This window comes from Salvelinus namaycush, chromosome 12, assembly GCF_016432855.1.
Source record: "Salvelinus namaycush isolate Seneca chromosome 12, SaNama_1.0, whole genome shotgun sequence".
Lineage (NCBI taxonomy): Eukaryota > Metazoa > Chordata > Actinopteri > Salmoniformes > Salmonidae > Salvelinus > Salvelinus namaycush.
This window is the reverse complement of record NC_052318.1, coordinates 52186552-52210442: the sequence shown is the minus strand read 5'-3', so window position 1 is coordinate 52210442 and position 23891 is coordinate 52186552. Positions and strand designations below refer to the sequence as shown.

Here is a 23891-nt window from a genome sequence, read left to right as displayed (position 1 = left end):
GAGGGTGGGACAGTCACTATCAGGCAGCTGCCTGGTGGATAATGGTATACCACAGGGGAGTTTGATTAGTCCTATGTTGTTCTCAATCGTGATTAATGATGTTTACTCTTAGGTACGGCCGGATATTGGGAGGTCGTTATTTGCAGATGATGGGGCCTTATGGAAGAGGGGAAGAAATGTGCCATACATAGTCAGGAAGGTACAGGAAGCATTTGATGAGGTGGAACGGTGGGCATTAATGTGGGGATTCAGGTTCTCTGTAGAGAAAACTCAGACAGTGTTCTTTACCAGGTGGGAGATGAGGTATGCTTGGAGCAACTTGGAGAGGGTGGGGGCCTTCAGGTTCCTTGGGGTATACTTTGATACTAGAATGACCTGGGCAGAACACATTGAGAGTGGTGGGAAAGTGTAAGAAGGTACTGAATGTGATGTGCTGTCTGATAGGGAAGGAGTAGGGGGCTGGGCGTGCCTCATTGAAGACCATATATGTTGCATTGATCCGATCTGTTATACACTATGGAAGTATAGCGTATGGTTCTGCAGCCCGGACATCATTGGAAAGGCTAGATGTCATATAGGGACAAGGACTCAGAATATGTAGTGGGGTGTTTCGGACGTCCCCAGTGGCTGCACTACAGGTGGAGATGGGGGATATGCCATTGCAGATTAGGAGAAAGCAGCTGGCAATTAATTATTGGGTCAACCTACAGGGACATGGGGTATCTCATTTACAGGCATGCTGGAAACATGAACGAAGACAGAACACAAACTTTGGGTGGGTGGGTAATACCAACGGTAGCTATTCCTGTAAATCCACCATGGCTACTCCCGACCTCCAATAGTTGGTCTAGAAGTGTTGGAGAGACTAGAGAAAGATAGGGTGTTGATCCATCTGATTAGTTCAAGAGATGTCTGGATACTGTGCATCAGGATTTTGTGGCCATTTTTTAAATGTATCCTTTATTTAACTAGGCAAGTCAGTTAACAACAAATTCTTATTTACAATGACGGCCTAGGGACAGTGGGTTAACTGCCTTGTTCAGGGGCAGAACGACAGTTTTTTCCTTGTCAGCTCAGGGATCCGATCTAGCAACCTTTCGGTTACTGGCCCAACACGCTAACCACTAGGCTACCTGCCACCCCATTTACACAGATGGTTCAAAAGATCCAAGGACAGGACGTACTGGGTCAGCATTTGCAGTGCAGGAATGTGGTGTGAAAATCCGGAAATGTGATAGGAAAGCATCCAACAGGAAAGTGTGAGTATTGCCAGGAAACAGAGACCGTGGAGCATGAATTGCTACAGTGTGGGCAGAACCATAGGGAAAGCGAGAGTCTTAGATCTAGTATGAGGGAGAAGGGGATACAGGAAATTAGTTTAAAGAGTATATTGAGTAGAACGTTATTAGATATAGTCTCAAATATTGTGTTATATTTTTTAAGAGCAACAGGGCTGGCAGGTAGGATTTAGTTTCTCCCTGTCGCCGGCCCACACTCCAGTACAGTAGGTGACGGTAATGCACCATAACGTTGGATGCCACCGCCGATAAACACCACCGAAGAAGAAGAAGAAGAAGAAGAAGAAAAACTAATCCTCTCTGGTTATAGCAAGTATTCAATCAAGCCAGGAAAAGATGGCAAACCGAGTCCTTCATAAGGTGGGCAACGGCCTAAAACAGATGAGAAACGGAGTCCAGACGAACGGACAAGTCATACTTACAATCAGGTTAGTTAGATATTTGTATGAGAAAAGTAAGTTTGAAAGTGAATATGCATTTGATCGTTAACAACTCTTTGCACTTCCCACTAAGCCAGTGCTATAGTGCTAACTTTGTTAGCTAGCCATCTAACTTTAACGGAAACTGTTTACATTTTAAGAATCAACCGGAAGCAAACGGAACGAAACAGGGAGGGACCTACCTTAATTTACCCAATAGAAACTCTCGTTTTCGTTGCAAAACGTTTTCCGTTTGGAGGAAGCAATTTCTGTTTCAAAACGTTTTGAAACAGAATTGGCGTAATGAATATACCTGAATGACCCTGGAATGCGAAGGAAAGCCAGCTAACTAAAAGGCTAAGCTAGGAGCTTAACACTTAAAGGTTGTTCATGACTTGGTAGGACATTTCTACAAAACTATTGCAAATAACTTGCAGCGTATCGACACTTTTAAATGTGTTTTGCACAGTTTATATATAATACTTGTCCTATCTTTGCAAATCAGTGCACATGACAACTATTTGCAGAACATTTGCCCTTGGAATTGCACTGCAGGTTAGTTGGCTGCGTATTAGTACATTTGTAGGATACAAGGGAAGTTCAATTAACATCTCTTTCAAGGTCATAAACAGTGTTGGGGAACGTTACTTTTAAAAGCAACTCATTAGTTTATCTTGCTGGCATTGAAAGTAACGTTAGTCGTCATTACTTTTGCGTTACCAAAAACAGAAAACCCTCAAATGCCTTGCGTGTGATGGTCTTTTTATGCCAAGTAGAGGGCGCACACTACCTTAGAATGACTTGCCTACTTAGTACCAGAGGTGTGGACTCGAGTCACATGACTTAGACTCACACATTTGATGACTTGAGGCTCTGGTCCAAACACTTAAGACTCACCTTATCCCCTCAGCCCTCAAATTAAGTGGACACTTCTGATGACGTCTCATGACATCTGAGGAGTATACACTTGCAGGGCGAGGGAGGAAGGAATTATAATACAATTTAAAAAATAAATAATTAACAAATATCAACAAGCGAAAGAGGAATAGTCACATGCAAACAAGCATAATAACAAACTATTTACATTGCCAGGAATCCTAAACAAACAAATCATATTCATTAATAATACAAGTTTTAATTACCTTTTGTTTTTAATTTTAGTTAAAGTAGTGCCATATTGTTTAAATTCATTTATAAAGTGAAAAAAGTTAGGTTTTGAATTAGACCATTTGTGAATATGAAAAGTACCTATTATTAGCAGTTGAATTAAATATACTCATCTTTATCTATGTCAGAATTTCTGAAATAAATAATTATATCAAAACTATTAAATAGTACAACCGGTCCTATTTTTTTTGTAACAAAATTCTGTATGTCAATCCAATTTTTTTTACTATAAATACAGGCAAAAACAAATGCAAAATGGTCTCCTTCTCCATTCCACAGAAATCACATTTAGTCAATATTCAGCGTGAATATTTCCAAAACATGTTTCACGGGATAAATTCTATGTAACATTTTAAATTAAACTTCCTTTACCTTGTTACTGATACAATGTTTCTTAGCAATTTTCCATGCTTTCCCCCATTGTATATCACCATAGATATTTGACCAAAATAATCTTGCTGAGGGAATTGTAGTATCACAAACAATATTCCTAGTCTGTTTATTACTACATTTATCTTTGATGTTAATATTGCCAATGAATATATTTTCATGTAAATCTGTTACTTACATCAACCACAGAGGAATTTAAGAGATACCTCCCCCTTGGAATCGCATCAAAAACAATTGCATATTATTTCGGAGTTATTGGAGTTTTAAACTTATCAAGAAATTCCCCATATGAGAGTACATATCCATCCTCATTCAGTAACTGACCAACCAAAATAATTTTATTCTCAAACCAGTTGCAAAAAAGAGAATGACTGAGTATCTGTGAGGAAAAAAAAATGTATATGCTAACATCCAAGCTAAAATTGCCTGCTTATGGAATTTGGCCAATTTTACTGGGATTTTATCAACATCAAAATTACATCGAAGCAAAAATTCTATACCACCAACAGAGTCCAATAAATACTCAGGGAAGACATTCCAAATACTGTTCTGGTTCTTAATATACTTCAGAATCCAATGCATTTTGAAAGTATTATTTAGAGTATTGAAATCTAAAACCTCAAGACCTCCTTGTTCTTGGGTATTAGTGAGAACATCTTTCTGTAGATAGTGAGGCTTGTTCCTCCAAATAAAATGATAAAGAATCTTATCTAAGTCCTTTACAATTTTAGGGGGTAATTGAAGTGATAACGAGACATAAACCGATCTGGATAACCCTTCAGCTTTGGACAATAAAACCCAACTGTGTAACGTAATATCTCTTAGCAACCAGAGGTTAAATTTCTTTTGTGTTTTCTCAATAATGGGGTTAAAGTTTAATTCACTCTTAAAAAAAAAAAAGAATCCTTGCATATAACAATTTCAAGTTAAGTAACCTTATCTTTTAATTGGGATACCATATACTTCCTATAAAACACAGTCCTTGAGTGGAAATAAGACTGACTTATTGATATACATTTTCAAACCCGAAACTAAGGAAAAGTCTTCAATACAGGAAACTGCTTTAGAAACCTCATTCCTGTCTCTTAGAAATATGGTGGTATCATCAGCCAGTTGACATAGTTTAAATTCATTGCCAAGTGCTGAAACAGCTTAAATTCCCTTTCTTGATATGAAGAGCCATCATTTGAGTAACAAATAAAAATGGACTAATTGGGCAGCCCTGCCTAATGCCACGGCCAATATCAAATCTTTGGGATGTCCCGTGAGCTAATTTTACAGAGTTAGTACAACCACTATATAAAGTTTGGACTGCTTTAAAAAAAAAGTCACCAAACCCCCAAAAATATAATGCTTTGAACATAAACTCATGTTCTACAGTGTCAAAAGCTTTATAAAAAAATCAACAAACATAAGAAAACTATCATCAAGGATGAAGTCATTATAGTCAATCATATCTAAGATCAACCTAATATTATTACTAATGTGTAATAAAACCAGATTGTTCTTCATCAATTATATGATGCAAGCCTTGTTTCAACCTCTTAGCAAATACAAGGGCAAATCATTTCCCATCATTATTGAACAGGCTAATGGGTCTCCAGTTGTCTATATAAGAGTATCCTTATTAGGTTTGGGAATCAAAGTAATTACACCTTGCTTTAAGGAAGCCGGTAACTCCCCCTTTTCTATTGATTCTTGAAACATAGCAAGAATGAAAGGAATCAATTTATCATTGAATGCTTTATAAAACTTGCTTATTAAACCATCATTTCCAGGGGACCTATTGTCCTCAAGGCTTTTAATACAGTCTTATCTCAATTTCAAATAACTCATCATCACAAAAATCCCTGAAATCATTATTTATCTTCTTAGCAGTGTTTGCTACATTGTCTAAGAAAAGATTCATATTGGAAGTAGACTGAGTTGATGTATACAGATTCTGATAAAACTGGGCAACATGCTGAGAGATTTCTTTTGGATTTTCATTGGGAGTATTATTAATCATTCTTTTACATATGGAAGTCTTTTTGCCTGCCCTTTTTCTAAATTAAAGAATTATTTGGTATTTTTCTCTCCCTCTTCCATCCATTTTCGTCTTGATCTTACAAACGCTCCCCGGGCCTTTTCCTCGTAGATACAGTCTAACTGCATTTGCAATGATGATAGCTCCAGTAATTCCTGATTAGTTAGTTCACTTTTTTTTGTGTAATCCATTATTCCCTTTATGATGTCATATTCTTTCTCTCTTGGCACGAGCAATTTCTTTCCCCATTGAAATAGCCAAAAGCCTTATATCAAATTTCATTAGCTCCCAGTAACTTCCAAACGTATTCATAACACAGGCACAATTCCAGTATTTATCATTAATTCCTGCTACTTCCTTCTTAAATACTTCATTCTCTAGTAAAGTCGTGTTCATTTTCCAGTAACCTTTACTATTTTTTTTGTTGACAACCCATGCATATTTATCTTTATTGAGATCCCTTTGTGGTTTGTTGAAATCGATGGTTCAATCGAGACTGTATTGTCAGCCATATCTTCAGATATCAGCCAGAAATCAATACTGGATTGTACAGATAAATCTTGGGACAGATAAAATCTCCACCCCATATTACTTTGGTCAATTGAAATTTAGACATAATTTTACTTATTTTCCTCTCAATGTCTCTAAATAAAATACAGTTACTTGACTTGTTATTGGAAGCATAACTATTTACAACAATTAATTGTATGTACAACAATTAATTGTAATAGTATAATCCATCTCCCTGATGACTCAATATATGACCCTTAAAGTTGCCTTTTAATATAGCGACACCTGCTGACTGATTTGTACCAAATATCATTCCCCCATTGACACTTCCAAAACGCAGTATCTGTGGAACAGGCATGAGTTTCTTGAATTAAATAAAAGTCGGCACCCTTACAATACAAAAATAAAGATTTCCTTTTCAAAATATTACGGATTCCACTGGCGTTAGTAAAATGTCCATTTCTGTTTTTTCTATTATCACAGTGACTATATGAAGAATATTAAACTTGTATACGTTCACATGAATCAGGTTCTCACAAAAATAATAGTTCTTACTAGTTGCAAATAAAAACAGTCCTTCGCACCACGCAAGTGGTTGACCTAAATTTTCTATATATATATATATATATATATATATATATATATATATATATATATATATATACACACAATTGCAAATAACATTGTACCGTAGATTGGTAAAATGGTTTTTACTTCCTCAGCATTGAAATCAATCGCCTTCTTCAGATTAACGATACTGATAGTGTTCTTTTACACCAAATTCGTGATGTCATCTGCGCTCTCTTTGATTTTAGCTGTGAAGATGCGGACGATGTTGTCCTGTAGCTGGCTCATTGATGGTTCACTTCTCAGCTTCTTTGGAAGTTGCTCCTTGGTTGGGGTATTTGGGTATGAATCGCATTCACCCCCCTTTTTTTACACTGCAAGCATATGAGTGAGTTTCAACAATGCCTCTTTTCTCCTTGGAAGTTTCAACATCCATTATCTCAGCAACAGTTTGGTCATGTCCTGATTACATGCTACTAGCTATGAAGACGTTAGCAGGCTAACTTAACTACACACGCTGACACTTTTCGATAGCTAGCTTGTTCGTTGGAAATCGTCAAATATATTTCAGTGGTTTGATTAATTACACAATTATTCAAAATAGCTACATTGTATGGTTATCATTTTCTGTGAAAAACTAATTGCAACTGCAGTCTAAAACTAAAAACTTTGTGAGAAAACCCTAAAATTGTTCCTCAGCTAGAAATTTTACACCCTCTCATGCCGCCATCTTGAGCCCCCCCTAGGAATGATTTTTAAATGGACCACCTTGGCCGGAAAGTTGTCATTCGTTCATCCCGCGATTGTTTTCAGCCACCGGTAGCTTGTGGAGGCTTTATATGCGCTACAGTCAATTATGAGTGCATGTCTACTTAAATTTAATATATCATTATTAATATATACCTACTGTAAGTTAGCTAATTAATTTGCTAGCTATCAAACGTTAGCCTGCCTAGCTGGGACTTCTGACGAAGGAAGATGTTTTATTTCTACATTTTCCAAAAGATAACCAAACAAAAACATTTGTTTTTACTTACACTTGTATGTTGACTTCTCCATTTGATGTTAAGTTTTTTTGTGGACTTTTCTTAGCGGCTGTACAATTGTCACGAATTGAATTATGGGGAGTTTCAGGCCCCGGAGTGAACATAATTGTACACTCGCAAAGCCGACTAAAAACGAGGGCCTGAGGAGCTTACGTTGCAATCTTCCCTTGCTTGGCTAATCATTTGGACCACCCTCCAAGATGGCGGTGGGGATTCCCCCAAGGGCATAAGGCGAGGGTAAGTGGACGAGGGTGTGTCTTTTAAGTGTTTGGACCGTAGCCTGACTTGGTATAAAATAACTTGAGACTTGACTTCGACTTGGAGACTCTGGGCTCAACTTTGATTTGAGACTGATGACTTGAAATGATCTGTCATGTTTTGTCACTCATTTTGTGGCAAAGAGTCTCCGTGGATTAGGCTACTCTCACTCAGCCACAGACAGTATCACAATTGCAAACGACTGATTGGCTCGTGAAACACACACACGGCCCTCTGATTGGGCCAACTGTCAGTCAACACAGGTCGAGTGGGCTAGCGCAGCGAGAAGGTTTTGGAGGGTCACGAGTGTAAAATTGAATGGAACTCCCTTCCATATTGCTCAAGTGAACAGCAAACCTGGTTTAAAAAAACAGATAAAGCAACACCTCACGGCACAACGCCTCTCCCCTATTTGAGTTGTTATTGTATGTTTTCATATGTAGGCTACGTGTGCCATTTTTAAATTGATGTAGTTATGTCCTTGAGCTATTCTTGTCTAATAATGTTCTGTATTATGTCATGTTTGGTGTGGACCTTGCGCAACAGCTAATGGGGATCCTAATAAAATACCAAGTAGGGTCTGAATACTTAAGTAAATGTGTATTCTCAGTTTTGTATTTGTAATACATTTGCAAGCATTCCTGTTTCGATCATTCTAGAATGGAAACGCTTGTTTAGGTGCCACCTCCGGAGAATGACGCAGACTACTTGTAGATTAGTTGGTTGGTCGTTGAGCAACAAAACCGACCAACTTTGGGGCAAAACCGTGTTGGCTTAGATTGTTGACATGTAAAACTATATTTTGTCTCCATGGTTATTGAAAACCATGTATACATTTGCACAATAAGCACTTGTTGTCTCTGAAATACATCTTTACAGTTGTTGGTTATCTAGCTAGCAAATTTGAGCCATATTAGCATTGACATGAAATCAATCAAAACACCTCAAAACAAGACATGGTATCAAGAACCAGATAAGACGAGCTAAAACGAGCCACCTACGATTCCCCACATGGAAGCTTCTTGTACTTGTTGCTACAGTAGCTATCTGACTGTTCAGAATGATAACAACTCCCGGCTTCCGGCCCCATCAACATGTTTGTCTCATTTTCGTGACGTTGTCAGCCAACCCATCTATAGTCCCTTTAGAAAGTCTTCACACCCCTTGACTTTTTTCACATTTTGTACTTACAAAGTGGGATTAAAATGGATTTCATTGGAAAAGAAAACACATATACAGTGTATATATATGTATTTATTGATTAGATAAGTATTCAACCCCCTGAGTCAATACACGTTAGAATCACCTTAGCGATTACAGCTGTGAGTCTTTCTGGTTAAGTCTCTAAGAACTTTGCAAACCTGGATTGTACAATATTTGCCCTTTTTTAAATTCTTTTAATTCTGCAAGCTCTGTCAATTTTGTCGTTGATCAATGCTAGACAGCCATTTTCAAGTCATAGAATTTCAAGCCAATTTAAGCCGAAACTAACTAGGCCACTCTGGAACATTCAATCTCATCTTGGTAAGTGACTTGTGTATATTTGGACCTTGCGTTTTTAGGTTATTGTACTGCTGGAAGGTGGATTTGTCTGTTGGAAAGCAGACTGAACCAGGTTTCCCTCTAGGATTTTGCCTGTGCTTAGATCTATTCCGTTTTATTTATATGTTCCCTAGACCTCGCTAACCTCTATTTGTGTGGATTTCGACGAACCTTTTCCAAAATGCCGTCTACCACTTTCCGCCATATGGTGAAACTGACTTTTTCCAGATTTGCAGCTACCCTCTTCAGAGACTACGGTGAACATTTCATCCCATGTAGGAGCTTCACCTATTTTTGCACAGTTCTGGGATAATATTGACCAGCCAAATTTCCAATGTGCAAACTGTCAGCTTATTGGGGAATATTTGTCTGAGCTGGACATCCCAGAGTAAGCATATTGAGACATTGCAGCGTATTTGGGATAGATCCCACTCTGACCTTTTTCTCTTCTACTCCTCAGCCTGGTCGTCGTGCAACTGCCTCGCCAGTGTCGCCACTCCAACTGACCCCTCCCTAGTGAAGTTCTCTCTTCCCTCCCATCTCACCCGCCCTTCCAATCCTGCCTTCCCCACCCTTCTTGGAGAATAAATGCGCAAGTTAGCTGCATCCCAGTGGAGGCACACACTGTAAGCCCAGCGGTCTTTGGTGAATGGGGCTGAAATGGCTTTGGGGGATCCCATCCTGCTGACCAAGAGTCTCGCCCACCTGCTTTGAGATTCCGGCTCCTTCATCCTCTACCCTGTCTCCTGAGGATCCAGCTTGGGGTTTTCTAACACAGGCCCGTACCCCCCGGGCTCCCGCTCACATCAGGCCTCAAGGTTGTCTGAGGCTCCCCCCCTTCTAGGAGTGCTTCTATTGATGTGTCCTCTGTCTCCCATCGGTCCTCAAGGAGGCTCAAAAGGCTGGACGTCCACGGCCACTCACCTTCCTGCAGTCATCATCATTGGTAGCTCCATGATGAGGCACATCTCAGTTCCTGGTGCAAAAATCCCTGTGCTACCCGGGGTCTACGGTTAAGGATATCACAGGATTTCTTCCGTCCGTCCTACATCCAAGGGCTGCTGCTGTCCTAGTGAATGTGGGATCAAATTATATCAAAAAGGGTCAATCTGAGCTAAGGAAACAGAATTTTATAGAACTGATCAACACCCTGAAAGGCTCTGAAAAGCAGCCGGACAGTCTTGAAGGAGTTCCCACATATGCTGAGAACTTGTTGGCTGCTTTTCCTTCACTCTGCGGTCCAACTCATCCCAAACCATCTCAATTGGGTTGAGGTCGGGGGATTGTGGAGGCCAGGTCATCTGATGCAGCACTCCATCACTCTCTCCTTCTTGGTCAAATAGCCCTTACGCAGCCTGGAGGTGTGTTTTGGGTCATTGTCCTGTTGAAAACAAATGATAGTCCCACTTAGCGCAAACCAGATGGAATGGCGTATCGCTGCAGAATGCTGTGGTAGCCATGCTGGTTAAGTGTGCCTTGTATTCTAAATAAATCACTGACCGTGCCACCAGCAAAGCTCCATCACACCTTCTCCTCCATGCTTCAAGGTGGGAACCACGCATGCGGAGATAATCCGTTCACCTACTCTGCATCTAACAAAGACAGCGGTTGTAACCAAAAATCTCGACTTTGGACTCATCGGACCAAAAAAACGATTTCCACCGGTCTGATGTCCATTGCTTGTGTTTCTTGGGCCAAGCAAGTCTTATTATTATTGGTGACCTTTTAGTAGTGGTTTCTTTGCAGCAATTCTTTGCGATCATGAAGGCCACGCAGTCTCCTCTGAACAGTTGATGTTGAGATGTGTCTGTTACTTGAACTCTGAAGCATTTATTTGGGCTGCAATTTCTGAGTTTGTTATTCTAATGAATTTATTCTTTGCAGCAGAGGTAACTCTGGGTCTTCCTTTCCTGTGGCTGTCCTCGTGAGAGCCAGTTTCATCATAGCGCTTGATCGTTTTTGCAACTGCACTTGAAGAAACTTTCACAGAGTTCTTGATTGACTGACCTTCATGTCTTAAAGTAATGGACTGTTCTTGGTCTTCTACCAGATAAGGCTTTCTTCTGTATACCACCCATACCATGTCACAACACAACTGATTGGCTCAAACACATTAAGAAGGAAATAAATTCCACAAATTAACTTTTTTTAAAGACACACCTATTAATTGAAATGCGTTCCAGGTGACTACCTCATGAAGCTGGTTGAGAGAATGCCAAGCGTGTGCAAAGCTTTTAAGGCAAAGGGTGGCTACTTTGAAGAATCTCAAATATAAAATATAGTTTGATTTGTTTAACACTTTTTTTGGTTACTGCATGATGACGTGTGTTATTTAATAGTGTTGATGTCTTCACTATTAGAAAATAGTCAAATATAGAAACCCTTGAATGAGTAGGTGCATCCAAACTTTTGACTGGTACGGTATATACACACACAGTACCAGTCAAAAGTTTGGACACACCTACTCAGTCCAAGGTTTTTCTTAATTTTTTACTATTATTCTACTTTGTAGAAGACATCAAAGTGAAGACATCAAAGCTATGAAATAAATCACATGGAATCATGTAGTATCCAAAAAAGTGTTAAACAAATAAAAATATATGGAAAATCTGTTTTTTCTTTGTTATTATGGGGTATTGTGTGTAGATTGAGGGGGAAACAATTTTAATACATTTTAATACAGGGCTGTAATGTAACAAAATGCAGAAAGTCAAGGGGTTGGAAAACTTTCTAAATGCACTGTGTCCAGTATCATCCTAAAGCTATCTAGCACTTGCATTCAATCATCAATCTGCAAGACCCATGGTCAGATGACTTAGCTCGTTGTCTTTTGTAGGGGGGTGGGGATTTAGATCATGTTAGCTGATTTAGGGGAGGGAGGGAGATTTGTGCAGCCGTCTTCATCGACTTGGCCAAGGCTTTCGGCTCTGTCAATCGCCGTATTCTTATCGGCAGACTCAACAGCCTTGGTTTCTCAAATGACTGCCTCGCCTGGTTCACCAACTACTTCTCTGATCGAGTTCAGTGTGTCAAATCGGAGGGCCTGTTGTCCGGACCTCTGGCAGTCTCTATGGGGGTACCACGGTTCAGTTCTCGGGACGACTCTTTTTCTCTGTCTATATCAATGATGTCGCTCTTGCTGCGGGTGATTCCTTGATCCACCTCTACGCAGACAACACCATTCAGTATACATCTGGCCCTTCTTTGGACACTGTGTTAACAAACCTCCAAACGAGCTTCAATGCCATTACAACTCTCCTTCCGTGGCCAACTGCTCTTAAACGCTAGTAAAACTAAATGCATGCTCTTCAACCGATCGCTGCCCACGCCCGCCCGACTAGCATCACTACTCTGGACGGTTCTGACTTGGAATATGTGGACAACTACAAATACCTAGGTGTCTGGCTAGACTGGAAACTCTCCTTCCAGACTCATATTAAGTATCTCCAATCCAAAATTAAATCTAGAATCAGCTTCCTATTTCGCACCAAAGCCTCCTTCAATCACGCTGCCAAACATACCCTCGTAAAACTGACCATCCTACCGATCCTCGACTTCGGCGATGTCATTTACAAAATAGCCTCCAACACTTTACTCAGCCAAATGGATGCAGTCTATCGCAGTGCCCTCCGTTTTGTCACCAAAGCCCCATTTACCACCCACTACTGCGACTTATATGCACTTGTTGGCTGGCCCTCGCTACATATTCGTCGCCAGACCCACTGGCTCCAGGTCATCTATAAGTCTTTGTTAGGTAAAGCCCCGCCTTATCTCAGCTCACTGGTCACCATAACACCCACCCGTAGCACGCGCTCCAGCAGGTATATCTCACTGGTCATCCCCAAAGCCAACACCCCCTTTGGCCGCCTTTCCTTCCAGTTCTCTGCTGCCAATGACTGGAACGAATTGCAAAAATCGCTGAAGTTTGAGACATATCTCCCTCACTAACTTTAAGCACCAGCTATCTGAGCAGCTTACCGACCGCTGCAGCTGTACACATCCCATCCAATCTACCTACCTCATTCATCCCCATATTGTTTTTATTGACTTTTTTTGCTCTTTCGCACACCAGTATTTCTACTTGCACATCTATCACTCCAGTGTTAATTTGCTCAATTGTAATTACTTCGCTACTACGGCCTAATTATTGCCTTACCTCCTTGCTCCATTTGCACACACAGTATATAGATTTTTCTATTGTATTATTGACTGTACTTTTGTTTATCCCATGTGTAACTCCGTGTTGTTTGTGTCGCACTGCTTTGCTTTATCTTGGCCAGGTCTCAGTTGTAAATGAGAACTTGTTCTCAACTGGCCTACCTGGTCAAATAAAATATTTCATCAATCCCGCAGGGGCCAGATTGTTTCACAGTTCATTGTGTGCAACATTCTGGCCCCTGTTTGTCAGACTGATGGATAATCAGACAGGATAGAGGAAATAAGTTCATAAATGACCAGCAGAGAGAGATTTGAACCGTAAAGGCTATATATGATACACACACACACTGCAAGACCCATGTTCAGATGACTTAGCTTGTTGTCTTTTGTAGGGGGGGGTGTGGATTTAGATAATGTTAGCCGATTAGGGGAGAGAGGGAGATTTCAGTCACTAAGCCTCTCGTGACAGTCTGAACATAAGTTAGACCACTAATTATTTTCCGATTGTTTTCTTTTATTCAGGTAGCAGCTTGACAGTGCAGCACGGTGTGCAGATAGATTTTTAATGTAACGTCAACAAACTCCTTGGCTCTCTCGCCCCACCAAGACGGTAGCTGAACCTGTGTGTCTCGTGCGCCTTGTTTTTTTTGGTTTATTTTTGCTTTTTGTCCATCATTTCAAATACTCCAGTAATTGTTTTATATCGTCAACATGTTACCTGGCCATAGAGGCTATCTTCTATCTTTTCGCTTATCGGAGAAAGCAAACCTCAATCGTTCCGGTGCCAAAGCTGAAAGCTCCTCCACCACGCACCTGTCTGGTTGAAAGCCTCCCCTCTTACCCGGGCCTGCTTCCCACCTGTTTGGTACAGGTGTCCCTGCCACTTACCTCCTACTCCCCCGAGTTTCGCTCACCTCCAGCACACATTTCATGCACACACCGTGGTCTCTGATCCTAATTTTACCTTTAGCCTGTGGACATGTGGACTTTTACACAGGAACTTGTATTAATTGGATGTATTGTTATTTTAGTGTAGATTATTTATTGTAGCTTAGGCCTATCTGTTATTAGTGCAACCTCATAGGCCTAATATTTTTAGTCTTAAATGTATTTTATTTTCTCACATTTTTCTCACAACACACGATAACATACGCACTATACACACATTTACACATGGATTTTGTCTTATAGATATGTGGTAGTAGGCCTGAGGGCCCCTATTTGTTGTGAATGTATTGTAATTAAGTGTAACTACCTTAATTCTGCTGGAACCGAGGAAGAGTAGCTGCTCCCAAGCTAATGGGGATCCATAATACACATACCTTGGAAGGAAATTCCATAGAGCAAGTCAAAACTTACAAATGTTTGGATGGATGAGAAGCTGAGCTTCACTAATCATGTTGAGGACCTGGTAAAGAAACTCAAATTGAGAATAGGTTTATTCCCAGCCAATAACTTTATTACGAACACAAACTGTCGTGACACATTACTGTGATCTCTAGTGCTTTTGGCTGGTCTTCGTTGACTCTGCTTATCCTTAAACATTGGTATACTATGAGTGTGTGTATATATGGCTATTTTGGGGAAACTGCTGCTGTCTTGTTTGGGCATTCTTGAAAAATAATTTATCTCAATGAGACCACCCTGGATAAGTAAAGGTTAAATCAAAATAAATGATGGTGTCCTAATGCTGTCTCACGTCTTGTCCAGGAGTCTATCAGCGTCCACCAATAGGAACCGCGAGGACAGCTGGTTCAAGTCTCTGTTCGTCAGGAAGGTCGACCCCAGAAAGGATGCCCACTCTCAACTACTGGCTAAGAAGGAAGACACCAACCTCTACAAAATACAGTGTAGGTTCTCACACACACACACTCAAGGGTATGGTCGTGACGCCTGTGCGTCTACATTACAATGGCCTCATTGTGTTTTTTTAACATAGGTTAAAAGGTGTCAGACTTTTTCCCCAGGCCACTGCCACACTCTGTTACATGCTGGATTACCTCTTTCTCTTCTCTTACAGTTCACAATGTCAAGCCCGAGTGCCTTGATGCTTACAACAAACTTTGGTAAGGTACACCTACCTCCAATCAAACACTCGGAACAGCAGCATTGTTAAACAATGGAGAGTCTAAATGCTTTCGAAGATGTGTAAAAATATTAGTACAGCGTCACCAAGATTCTGAATGATTATTTAATTTTTGTTTTGTTATGCGTGTCCTCAGTGAGGAGGTTCTGCCCTCCATCAACGCTGACTCTCATTACCCCTGTGAGCTGATTGGCACCTGGAACACATGGTATGGAGAGCAGGACCAGGCAGGTAAGGACACACTCATATACATGCACGCACACACACACACACACTCTCACCTGGTAGCCTAGTGGTTAGCGTGTTGGGCCAGTAACCGAAAGGTTGCTGGATCGAATCCCTGAGCTGACAAGGTAAAATTCTGTCATTCTGTTCCTGAGCAAGGCAGTTAAACCACTGTTCCCCAGGCGCCTAAGATGTGGATGTCGATTTAAGGCAGCTTCCGCACCTCTCCGATTCAGAGGGGTTGGATTAAATGCGGAACGCACATTTCAGCTGAAGGCATTCAGTTGTACAGCTGACTAGGTATCTCTGTGTTGTAGTTCACCTGTGGCGATATCAGGGAGGCTACCCAGCCCTGACAGAGGTCATGAACAAACTCCGGCAGAATAAGGTTAGTAGGAAAGTCGGCTCACAAATGTCGCTATATAGGGTTTCTATAATGAAAAGTAAGAAATTCCTGCACAGTACTTACAATACGTATTACTTTGAAAGAAGCATTCTGCAGGAATTTCATCTTTTGAATCATGTTCGGGATGCATTACAACAAACCTGCATATGCCTCCTACAGAATTTGGGAGTTCATTTCCTTTCCAGTTCTTGAACCATTACTTGTGGCTTTTGTAGGAGTTCATGGAGTACAGGAATGAGCGGGGGAAGATGTTGCTGTCTCGTCGTAACCAGCTGCTCCTGGAGTTCAGCTTCTGGAACGAGCCCGCCCCCCGCCCAGGGCCCAACATCTATGAGCTTCGCTCATATCAACTCAGGGTTAGACTCGCGCTCTCTCCCTCTCTCTTTATCTCTCTCTCTTTATCTCTCCCTCTCTCTTTATCTCTCTCTTTATCTTTCTCTCTCACTCTATATGATGTCTAATCCTCCTCTCTTCTTTCAGCCTGGAACTATGATTGAGTGGGGAAACTACTGGTAAGTTTTCTGTAGGATTTGCATAAATATCCTCCTTTTTTAATTTGTCACTTTTCTTAGACACTGATCGAGACAACGTCACTTGGTTCCTTCCGTCATGTAGTTGATACACCTGTACGGTACCTCTGATCTGCACTTCCGTTGCATGACGTCCTGAGCATGACTGAAAATGGACGAGGGGTTGTTACGTGAAATGCAATTATTCGATATGGCGACTATAAGTAGAATATGGCTGCTGTAATTTGTCAATTCAAACCACTGTTTGGCAGAATTGAAATGACAGAATAACAAGGTCAAATCCTTATACATGGGGGACTGAACAGCGATGCAGGAAATAGGATGATTGGAACATTGCATTGATTAAAACATAATCAATAACTCAATGGTGAAATTGTTGATTTTTTTACGTTTAAAAAAAATCTGTCTGAAGCAAGATAGTGTGTTCAGCAGAACGTATCTGTATTCTCTGTGCGCTGTTGTAGTTATAACGCACAGGATGAACAACTGCTGTCATAAGGCTGCTTGATTGGCTGCTGTGTGTCATGTGACATCAGCGTGTGTTCCGTGTCTACTGCAGGGCTCGGGCCATAGAGTTCCGTCAGCAGAACAGTGAGGCTGTGGGAGGGTTCTTCTCGCAGATCGGCAGCCTCTACATGGTACATCACCTCTGGGGTAAGACGAGACAACCACAAGGATCAAATCAAATTTTATTGGTCACATAAAATAAACTTTTCAAAGTTCTTGACATTTTCCATATTGACTGACCATGTCTTAAAGTAATGATGGACTGTCGTTTCTCTTTGCTTATTTGAGCTGTTCTTGCCATAATATGGACTTGGTCTTTTACCAAATAGGGCTATCTTCTGAAATCAAATTGTATTGATCACATACACGTGTTTAGCAGATGTTATTGCGGGTGTAGCGAAATGCTTGTGTTTCTAGCAATAATATCTAACAAGTAATATATAACAATTACACAACAATACACACACATCTAAGTAAAGGAATGGAAATCTAAATATATGGACGAGCAATGTCAGAGCAGCATAGACTAAGATACAGTAGAATAGAGTAATGCAAGATATGTAAACATTATTAAAGTGACTAGTGTTCCATTTATTATAGTGGCCAATTATTTCAAGACTGTGTATATAGCCTCTCTGTGCTAGAGATGGCTATATAACAGTCTGATGGCTTTGAGATGACCCCTCTCTATCACCTCTACAGTTTATTTAGTGAGTTGCTTGAAGTACTTGAATTTGTCACTCTGAACTTTAAGTACGGGAATATCTTGAAAATAAGACGGATTCTCAAGTTGGTACTTCAAAAGTACTTGAATTAAAATGAGAGGAACATTTTAGAAAAATGTATTGGTCTTGCTAATTAATTTCCAGGCCGTTCACGTGCCGTTTTCCTCACATAAAAGGAACTTAAGTCTTTGACTTGCCACTGTCAGTACGAACCCTGATTTTAGGGCAGTGTTTCTTAATCCTGGGGACGCAAAGGGGTGCACTTTTTATATTTTTTGCCTTAGTTTTTTTTGCCATACCTTATTCAAATAATCAATTTATCATCAATACTTTAATAAGTGGAATCGGGTGTGTAGTACTAGGGCAAAAACTATAATGTCCACCCCTTTGGGTCCCCAGTACCAGAATTAACTAACACTGGATGACATGGAAATGTACCTGGGACACATTTTGTACCAACTCAATTATTATAGTTTCACTCTGGTGTCTCGTTTTTGAATTTGCTGTATTTTGTTGAGTTGTACATACACTGTACGTACTCAACAAAATACAGTATCAACAAAATAATGAGTCAACTATACAGCATGGACATTTTTTTCAGTGACTTTGATATGAATGCTTTCTGTGTATTGTCTGTTTCTAGCCTACAAAGACCTCCAGTCGAGAGAAGACACCAGGAACGCAGCTTGGCAACATGAAGGCTGGGATGAGGTTGTCTATTACACAGGTCAGTTGGCTCTTTTTCTGTGCGTCTCACTCGCTCTCTGTCCATCCTTCGAGCGAAATGTATATGAAGCGCTGAAAAGTGTAGTAATATGTTGAAGTGACCCTCTTCATTCCACTCCTCTGTCAGTTCCGCTGATCCAGCACATGGAGTCCAGAATAATGATTCCCATGAAGACCTCCCCTCTGAAGTAACCCCTGCCAGCACCCAGGGGAGATCCCGACTACCAAGCCCACCACCACACTGATATGTAGACGACGTAACTGACCAACAGTGTGCTCTCACTGTACTTCCAGGAGTTTCGGCAATGACACCAACATGCTTGACACTCCTGCTTTCACTTTGCTATCTTTGTTGTTGTCGTCTTTCCTGTTGTCGGCATCAAATGTCTTATTTCGGTTCAAATGACACGCGTACAGAATGTAGATAGTAGGACTCTAACCAGACTTGGAGCTTTTATTATCATTAATTGTAAATGACTAGTTGGACTGTGACTCTCCCATACTGCTAGACAGGGGGACGGTTTCTCAATGTATCACATGTGAAATCCAGTGCTTTATTAAGAGTAGTTGTACATATTGAATTAAACTTCTGATGAAAGATAAGTCTGTCTCTCAAAACTCTTTGCGACGCAGATCTTCATTCAAATGGGAGAGGAATAAAGCTGTGGTCTCGGTAAATGACTTAGCGAAACCGACCTTAAACCAGGGCTCTCCAACCCTGTTCCTGGAGAGCTGAAGTCCTGTAGGTTTCCGCGCCAACCATAATCTAGCGCACCTGATTTTTAATAATTAGCTGGTTGATAAGCTGAAAGCGGGTTAGTTACAACTTGGGTTGGAGTGAAAATTTACAGGACGGCAGCGCTCCAGGAACAGGGTTGGAGAGCCCTGCCTTAAACCATAATATGAATTAATTTAAGTATTAGAAAAGGAGAACTATAACCTTCATTTTGACAGGAAAGTCGTAGTGAGGCTTGGGTCTCTTACAGATGAGTCCTGCATAAATACATCAAACATGTACAATTACAAAACCTATTACGAGAAACAGACATTTAACATAAGTCTCCCTCCGATCATTACTGTGAACTGACCAAAGGGGTACAGAACCTGTGATTTCAGAGTTGTGTAAGTAGTTCCACATAAAGGGTGCAAAAAAAACTAAAAGCAGCTTGACCCAACTATGTGGAGACCGATGAGACCTCCAGTGTTATCCAAGCCTGAGACCGGGTTTGGCAATTTCTAAGTCTAAATTGAAGGAATGATAATAGATACAGGAGTGCTTTGTAGATGAACACAAGAAAATACTGCTCTCTTACATACAAAGAGGTCCAGTCCACTCTAAAAGAGTTCTGTAACCATCACAAGTAGTAAACCTAAGGGCACAATGGAAAACGGCACCTATAATATCCCCATAATCTAAAATAGACAAGTGGCATGAACAATTTCCTTACTATTAATGGAAGTCAGACATGCTTTGTTTCTTAAAAAATATATATTTTATTTCTGCACCAGCTCGATGACATGTTTTTTTAAATGACAGCTTGTCATCAAGACAAATGCCAAGATATTTGTAGGAAGTGTCGTGTCTCTGACATCTTTAATGTGATGACAAGCTATTTTATCAAATTGACTACCTAACGTTTGATTACGTGATTGAAATAAACCATGCAACAATTAACTCATTAATAACCTGGGGCACCACGGAAGCATTAGTTTATATAGAGATGCTATCTCCTGAATCCACTCTTAAAGATATTTTATATCAATAGCAGTCAATCATTAATTTATCTTTACCTTCTATCAGTCTCATCTGAACGTTGTAAAATTATTGGATATCTGCATGAACCCAGCCTTTACTATGAATCATCCATACACAAATTGGCTCAATTGTTGATTTTCTAACTAATTAAACAATACATAACATTGTGTTGTGGTGGTGTGATGCTCTGGTTTGCCCAGTCGAGGCCACCATTGTCCTTCGTAGAATTTTCTGGGTCGTCGTCGAGTGAGATGTGGTTTTCTGTGTCAGTCAATGTTCTTACTAGATTTGCTACCTTTCCAGCTGCAGTCTGTTAAGCTGTAAACTTCTTGAGTGATCAATAGTTCAGAGTTCATACCATTTCACGTATGGCGCAAGCTCTCAAGTTTTCTGGCCTGTAGAGTTGAAATTAGACTTGGCCCTTTTTAAACGTGAGGACTTTGGAACTGAGGTGGCTTTTCGTCAACGAGGCTTTTCAGTGGAAAAGGTGTTGGTTCATAATTTCCAACCAATGTCTATTCACTTGGGCGTGGCTACTGACTTAGTTAAACTTTACATGGAAGGCCAATTCTCTCATTTTAAAGGTTAACATCACATTACATCATTTTGCAAATAGTTTCATCTTTACTCATTTGACAAGTCATTTGACAAAGCTTTTGACAAGTCTACAAACATGGCAGCACAAGTATTTCTATAATCTAAGGCATTTGCAATATTATTTACAAAAAGCATGGTAGCCGTAGTGGTGCTATGTTTAGGTCTGAATCCGGATTGATTAACATTAAGAATACCATTTACAGAGAGAAAATAACGTAGCGTACCACACAAATTAAGTTGATTTATTTACTAACAAGCTAAATGATAACATAAGATACACATACACAAAACAGTCTAAGTTATTGGTTAGAACTTAATACAATGTCAACAGGTCCCTAGCGGACCAACACAATATGACACGTGTTACACAAGATGGCGATTTTAAAGAAAGAGAGAAAGTGCAAGAGAGAAAAGCACACTTGGATACATTTGTAAATTATGCTTAGGCTGCAGCGCGCGGTCAACTTAGTCTGGTATGAAAATTATTAATTCACATGTTTTATACCCCAGGGTAGAAAGGGGTGTTCCTGTCTTTATAACACGCTCTCTGGGTTCCCTGGGGCATAGCTAGTTACAAGGCAAGGTATCAGAACTTACTATGATCTCGTTTAGACAACTAGAAACACAGTTCATCATTACAAAAACGTTCTCTTTGATCTGGATATTTTCTACACAACACACAGTATGTAAACATCATGTACATATTATGAAAACTCTTGTAAGTTACAATGTTTTCAGAAGTGTGATTGACTTGGAGTTACATTGTGTTGTTTAAGTGTTCCCTTTATTTTTTTGAGCAGTGTATATTTTGATGTGTCATGACTGGCCTGTGAGGATCAGGTTCCAGTGGATCACGGTTCTACAGAGATATCTCTCCCTCCCGCAGAGGAGAGGTATAGAGGGATTTATGTTTTTTTATGACACCTCACACCCATTGTAAATCTCAAGGCAGCAGACAAATACTTTTTCCTTTTGTGTTTGGGACTGGAATGTCTGTGTGGGCCTGTAACATGCAATAAATGGACTTTGGGACATATTTCAACAGCCAAAATGGGGGTAACAATGATAGATGGAATATGAAAATTAATGTCGATTTTGTGATAGCGGTACTGCTGCTGGGTTGTTGCCCTCCTACGGCCTCTTCCACGTCTCCTGATGTACTGGCCTGTCTCCTGGTAGCGCCTCCATGCTCTGGACACTACGCTGACAGACACAGCAAACCTTTTTGCCACAGCTCGCATTGATGTGCCATCCTGGATGAACTGCACTACCTGAGCCACTTGTGTGGGTTGTAGACTCCGTCTCATGCTATCACTAGAGTGAAAGCACCGCCAGCATTCAAAAGTGACCAAAACATCAGCCAGGAAGCATAGGAACTGAGAAGTGGTCTGTGGTCACCACCTGCAGAACCATTCCTTTTTTGGGGGTGTCTTACTAATTGCCTATAATTTCCACCTTTTGTCTATTCCATTTGCACAACAGCATGTGAAATTTATTGTCAATCAGTGTTGCTTCCTAAGTGGACAGTTTGATTTCACAGAAGTGTGATTGACTTGGAGTTACATTGTGTTGTTTAAGTGTTCCCTTTATTTTTTTTGAGCAGTGTATTTTAGATTTTAGATTCTTCAAAGCATCCACCCTTTGCCTTGATGACAGCTTTGCACACTCTTAGCATTCTCTCAACAAGCTTCACCTGGAATGCTTTTCCAACAGTCTTGGAGTTCCCACACATGCTGAGCACTTGTTGGCTGCATTTCCTTCACGCTGCGGTCCAACTCATCCCAAATGATCTCAATTGGGTTGAGGTCGGGTGATTGTGGAAGACAGGTAATCTGATGCAGCACTCCATCGCTCTCTTTCTTGCTAAAATAGCCCTTACACCGCCTGTAGGTGTGTAAGGGCAAACCAGATGGGATGGCGTATCGCTGCAGAATGCTGTGATAGCTATGCTGGTTAAGTGTGCCTTGAATTCTAAATAAATCACCGACAGTGTCACCAGCAAAGCACCGTCACACCACCTCCTCCATGCTTCAAGGTGGGAACCAGACATTCGGAGATCATCCGTTCACCTACTCTGCGTTTCACAAAGACACGGCGGTTGGAACTAAAAATCTCAAATTTGGACTCATCAGACCAAAGGAAAGATTTCCACCGGTCTAATGTCAATTGCCCAAGCAAGTCTCTTCTTCTTATTAGTGTCCTTTAGTAGTGGTTCCTTTACAACAACTCAACCACAAAGGCCTGATTCATGCAGTCTCCTCTGAACAGTTGATGTTGTGTCTGTTACTTGAACTCTGAAGCATTTATTTGGGCTGCAATTTCTGAGGCTGGTAACTAATGAACTTCTCCTCTGCAGCAGAGGTAACTCTGGGTCTTCCTTTCCTGTGGCAGTCCTCATGAGAGCCAGTTTCATCATAGCGCTTGATGGTTTTTGAGACTGCAATTGAAGAAACTTTCAAAGTTCTTGCAATTTTCCATATTGACTGACCTTCTTGTTTTAAAGAAACGATGGACTGTTGTTTCTCTTTGCTTATTTTGAGCTGTTCTCTCCATAATATGGACTTGGTCTTTTACCAAATAGGGCTATCTTCTGTATACCACCCCTACCTTGTCACAACACAACTGATTGGCTCAAACACATTAAGGAAAGAAATTCCATAACTTAACAAGGCACACCTCCGATCCCCAGCAACACGAGCACCCCCTACAGTTGAAACATAATTCTATCCACCGAAACTACACAATACTCTGTCCCATGCCCTCCGGCACACTTCCCACATCTTGGCATCTCCCTCCTCCACACTGCTGTAACATGACCATAAAAGTTGCACCTGAAACAACAGTGGATTCGGCACAAAAGCTCAAACAGGATACCTGATATATCCTACCATGACTGTCAGGTAAAAACTCTGACTGACAGTAACTCCTCTGTTTCATCACGCTCACCACCGG

The 23891-nt window shown here is 40.6% G+C and overlaps 1 protein-coding gene across 1 annotated transcript; it reads left to right on the top strand.

The window, feature by feature from the left end:
* Positions 1-1555: 1555 nt before the first annotated feature.
* Positions 1556-19189, top strand: LOC120057411 (protein NipSnap homolog 2-like). The gene is made up of 10 exons (XM_039006031.1): positions 1556-1726; positions 15092-15231; positions 15402-15447; positions 15604-15698; positions 16010-16080; positions 16314-16454; positions 16579-16610; positions 17188-17282; positions 18504-18587; positions 18714-19189. Exons 1-10 carry the CDS (start codon positions 1635-1637, stop codon positions 18776-18778), a joined length of 861 nt encoding a protein of 286 aa, XP_038861959.1. The 5' UTR covers positions 1556-1634; the 3' UTR covers positions 18779-19189.
* Positions 19190-23891: the final 4702 nt, after the last annotated feature.